This window comes from Formica exsecta, unplaced genomic scaffold (assembly GCF_003651465.1).
Source record: "Formica exsecta isolate Colony F162 unplaced genomic scaffold, ASM365146v1 scaffold238, whole genome shotgun sequence".
Taxonomy (NCBI): Eukaryota; Metazoa; Arthropoda; class Insecta; order Hymenoptera; family Formicidae; genus Formica; species Formica exsecta.
Genome location: NW_021849660.1, coordinates 16,302 through 20,823, shown reverse-complemented (window position 1 = coordinate 20,823; position 4,522 = coordinate 16,302). Strand labels below are relative to the sequence as shown.

Genomic DNA, 4,522 nt, shown 5'->3' with positions numbered 1-4,522 from the left:
TATATATAAATTATTTATTACTTACTTACTTTTTCTACTTTTTCTTTACGTGCCTGCAATTCGATTAAAGGTAGAACTATCGATCGTGAAACAACTAATCAATAAATAATTCATAATTTCTCTATATATATAAATTATTTATTACTTACTTATTAAGATTACTTTTTCTTTACGTGCCTGCAATTCGATTAAAGGTAGAACTATCGATCGTGAAACAACTAATCAATAAATAATTCATAATTTATGTTTTTTCTCTATAAGACAATTTTAAACAAAATTTATTATCAATGTAAAACAAAGTTTTATTGAATAATCTTTTTTTTTAAACTTGATGTGTACATAATATTTGCTAAATAAATTATCAAACGCAATCATATGTCATAACATTTAACAAACACATATTACATTTTTTTATCTACATCAACGTCTCTAACATTTAAAAGATAACTACATTAACATGTTATTTTAAAGTTAATTAATCACAATCTATAGATATATTCCATTCATAACATCTATAATTTGGAAGAAATTTCTGGCTATAAATTATATATATCTATAAATTTTGTATTGTTTGTGAGAAAGATATAATATATATTATAATTATATGTAATTTTAATTATAATTATAATAAATATAATTATAATTAATAATTTTTTTATTTCACAGTTAGTTTTTTAGCCATTGCTTTCAAATCTTTTCTCGCAATTTTTCCTGAACCTGTATATGGAAAAGTGTCCAAAAATATCACGCCAGCACGAAGCTTGTATTGATCCATCATGTTATTCGCCACAAAATCTATTAATTCTTGCTTCGTCACCTACACAGATGTAATTTGATTATTGTAACATAATATATTTTTTATTTTATGAAATATCTTAGATTTTGTATTAAAAAATTATCATGAAAATAATTGTATTGTCTCGACATATATTGACTAATGTTTAAAATAATCTGCATATTAATTCGAAATTTATCAGAAAAAAGGAAACAGAAGTATTTAAGTTCTATAATCAAAAAATCGAAAAAAAATCTTGACAATGGGATTTCTATATATTAAAAATTTCATTATAAATGTTTTTAAGAAAAAGTGTTGGGACATCTAAAATTTTTTTCACTTTGTAATTTATAATCTCCCGTTTCACAAACTCTTGCTCTTGCGTGATTTCCTCATATTCGCAACAAAATTATACCTTGACGTCGGGTTTTTTAGTGATATAAGCAATAGGATGCTCATCATCTGTTTCATGAGGTACTGCTACTACTGCAGCTTCCAGCACTGCCGGATGTGATAGTAACACATCTTCAATTTCTCCGGGTGAGATTTGGCATCCTCTATACTTTATAAGCTCTTTAATCCTATCAATAATAAACAATTCCCCGTCTTCATCAAAATAACCAATGTCACCTGAATGCAGCCATCCTGAGAGAAATTTAGTTCTTACGGTATTAATACTAGATATTTTGTTAAAGACAAAAAGAAAGAAAGAGAGGGATGTTTAATAAAATTCAATATATTTGTAGTTTATTTAAATTAATTATTATAAATAACATTTGTTTCATTTAATTTAATTTTTTTGTATTATTAATGTGTTATAAAAATAAAACATTTTTTATCTTTTCCATTTTTTTACCTTCTTTATCAATTGTATTTTTTGTCGTATATATAAATTATTTATTACTTACTTATTAAGATTACTTTTTCTTTACGTGCCTGCAATTCGATTAAAGGTAGAACTATCGATCGTGAAACAACTAATCAATAAATAATTCATAATTTATGTTTTTTCTCTATAAGACAATTTTAAACAAAATTTATTATCAATGTAAAACAAAGTTTTATTGAATAATCTTTTTTTTTAAACTTGATGTGTACATAATATTTGCTAAATAAATTATCAAACGCAATCATATGTCATAACATTTAACAAACACATATTACATTTTTTTATCTACATCAACGTCTCTAACATTTAAAAGATAACTACATTAACATGTTATTTTAAAGTTGATTAATCACAATCTATAGATATATTCCATTCATAACATCTATAATTTGGAAGAAATTTCTGGCTATAAATTATATATATCTATAAATTTTGTATTGTTTGTGAGAAAGATATAATATATATTATAATTATATGTAATTTTAATTATAATTATAATAAATATAATTATAATTAATAATTTTTTTATTTCACAGTTAGTTTTTTAGCCATTGCTTTCAAATCTTTTCTCGCAATTTTTCCTGAACCTGTATATGGAAAAGTGTCCAAAAATATCACGCCAGCACGAAGCTTGTATTGATCCATCATGTTATTCGCCACAAAATCTATTAATTCTTGCTTCGTCACCTACACAGATGTAATTTGATTATTGTAACATAATATATTTTTTATTTTATGAAATATCTTAGATTTTGTATTAAAAAATTATCATGAAAATAATTGTATTGTCTCGACATATATTGACTAATGTTTAAAATAATCTGCATATTAATTCGAAATTTATCAGAAAAAAGGAAACAGAAGTATTTAAGTTCTATAATCAAAAAATCGAAAAAAAATCTTGACAATGGGATTTCTATATATTAAAAATTTCATTATAAATGTTTTTAAGAAAAAGTGTTGGGACATCTAAAATTTTTTTCACTTTGTAATTTATAATCTCCCGTTTCACAAACTCTTGCTCTTGCGTGATTTCCTCATATTCGCAACAAAATTATACCTTGACGTCGGGTTTTTTAGTGATATAAGCAATAGGATGCTCATCATCTGTTTCATGAGGTACTGCTACTACTGCAGCTTCCAGCACTGCCGGATGTGATAGTAACACATCTTCAATTTCTCCGGGTGAGATTTGGCATCCTCTATACTTTATAAGCTCTTTAATCCTATCAATAATAAACAATTCCCCGTCTTCATCGAAATAACCAATGTCACCTGAATGCAGCCATCCTGAGAGAAATTTAGTTTTTACGGTATTAATACTAGATATTTTGTTAAAGACAAAAAGAAAGAAAGAGAGGGATGTTTAATAAAATTCAATATATTTGTAGTTTATTTAAATTAATTATTATAAATAACATTTGTTTCATTTAATTTAATTTTTTTGTATTATTAATGTGTTATAAAAATAAAACATTTTTTACCTTTTCCATTTTTTTACCTTCTTTATCAATTGTATTTTTTGTCGCTTCAGGATTTCTGTAATAGCCGTTCATCATAGTCGCCGTCTTTATCCACACTTCTCCCGACTGATTTGGACCAAGAACCTTTCCGTTTTCTGGATCGACGATTTTTATTTGCACATTTTGGATTACTGTCCCGCAAGATCCATTTTTGTGATTCGGAAGTTGCATTGTCGCAATTCCACCAAGTTCCGTCATTCCTATAAACGCGATAGAATTCTTTACGATAGAATTTCTATGTCGTTTATTATATATTTTGATATTATATTTATAATATTTTATTATATTAAAAAGATACTTGCCGTAACCTTGTATCATGTGGACGTGTGGTAAAATACGTTTAATATCTTCTTGCGTTTTCGGTTTCATTGCTGCACCACCGTAGACTATGACTTTCAAAGATGATAATGGATATTTGTTTACGTAACCCGCTCTGAGAAATCGACTTATCATGCTTGTGCTTAGGAAAATGAATGTTACCTAAACAGTAAGATCAAAGATGATTTATGCTTTTATATTCTAACATGCAATACACGTGAAAATAAAAAACCAGTTATATAATTTTAATAGATATTACGAAAGCATGCAAAAAAAAGATAATGTCTTCAATATCTTCCTGTGTTATTACCATAAGATCTTAACATGTAATCAATTGTGACAATACACATTTCTTGTTTGTAATCAAAAAATATAAATATCCGAATGACGAACGGATTTCAATAATAAATTAATGCCATTTTCGTAAAAGAATGATACATTTACATTTAATATTTATTGAACATTAATTTTTCAAAAGAAGTTAATACAACTTTATCACAGAATCAGTCAATAAAAACAATATTATTATTATTATTATTATTATCATAAAAATGTCTCTAGCAAAAAATCTAGGCGTGCTGATATATTTCAGTTATCTTTTTTTTTTTAAATTAGTCTGTTAAATAAAAATAAAAATTTAGAATTATTTATATCATTATGATCTCAATGAATATATAAAGAAAAGTCTTTTATATATAAGATAAAAGAAAGTAAATAAGATAAAAGTAAAATAATAATATAAAAGAAAATATTTTCTTGTCAGATACTATCGCAATCTCCTCCGCCAGCTGTTCTCTCACCTTATATTTTTTAATAAGTAAACACGTCATCTCTTCGTCGAATTCTGGGTAGATGATCACTTTGGCGCCCTGCGCGATTGCTTTGAAGTTCATCATCACTCCGCTGATCCAGTAAAGTGATGAGAACCAGATCGAAACTGCGTTAGTCAGGTCCAGATTTTTGATTTCGCTAATGAGTAACAGACAGTAATGGGACATTTCAACACCTTTCGGCATT

The 4,522-nt window shown here is 26.1% G+C and overlaps 1 protein-coding gene across 2 annotated transcripts in view; it reads right to left on the bottom strand.

The window, feature by feature from the left end:
- Window positions 1-133: 133 nt before the first annotated feature.
- Window positions 134-4,522, bottom strand: part of LOC115236026 (4-coumarate--CoA ligase 1-like) — a 7,856-nt gene continuing 3,467 nt past the window's right edge. The window contains exons 5-9 of one of the 2 annotated variants that reach the window (XM_029808210.1): window positions 4,306-4,522; window positions 3,490-3,667; window positions 3,166-3,387; window positions 1,191-1,420; window positions 134-817 (exon numbers count right to left, since the gene is read on the bottom strand). In XM_029808210.1, coding sequence (XP_029664070.1) covers window positions 656-817; window positions 1,191-1,420; window positions 3,166-3,387; window positions 3,490-3,667; window positions 4,306-4,522 — 1,009 coding nt within the window. In that variant the 3' untranslated portion in view covers window positions 134-655. Of the gene's footprint in view, window positions 818-1,190; window positions 1,421-1,663; window positions 2,352-2,724; window positions 2,955-3,165; window positions 3,388-3,489; window positions 3,668-4,305 lie in introns of those variants that run through there. The other variant, XM_029808209.1, reaches the window with a different exon arrangement.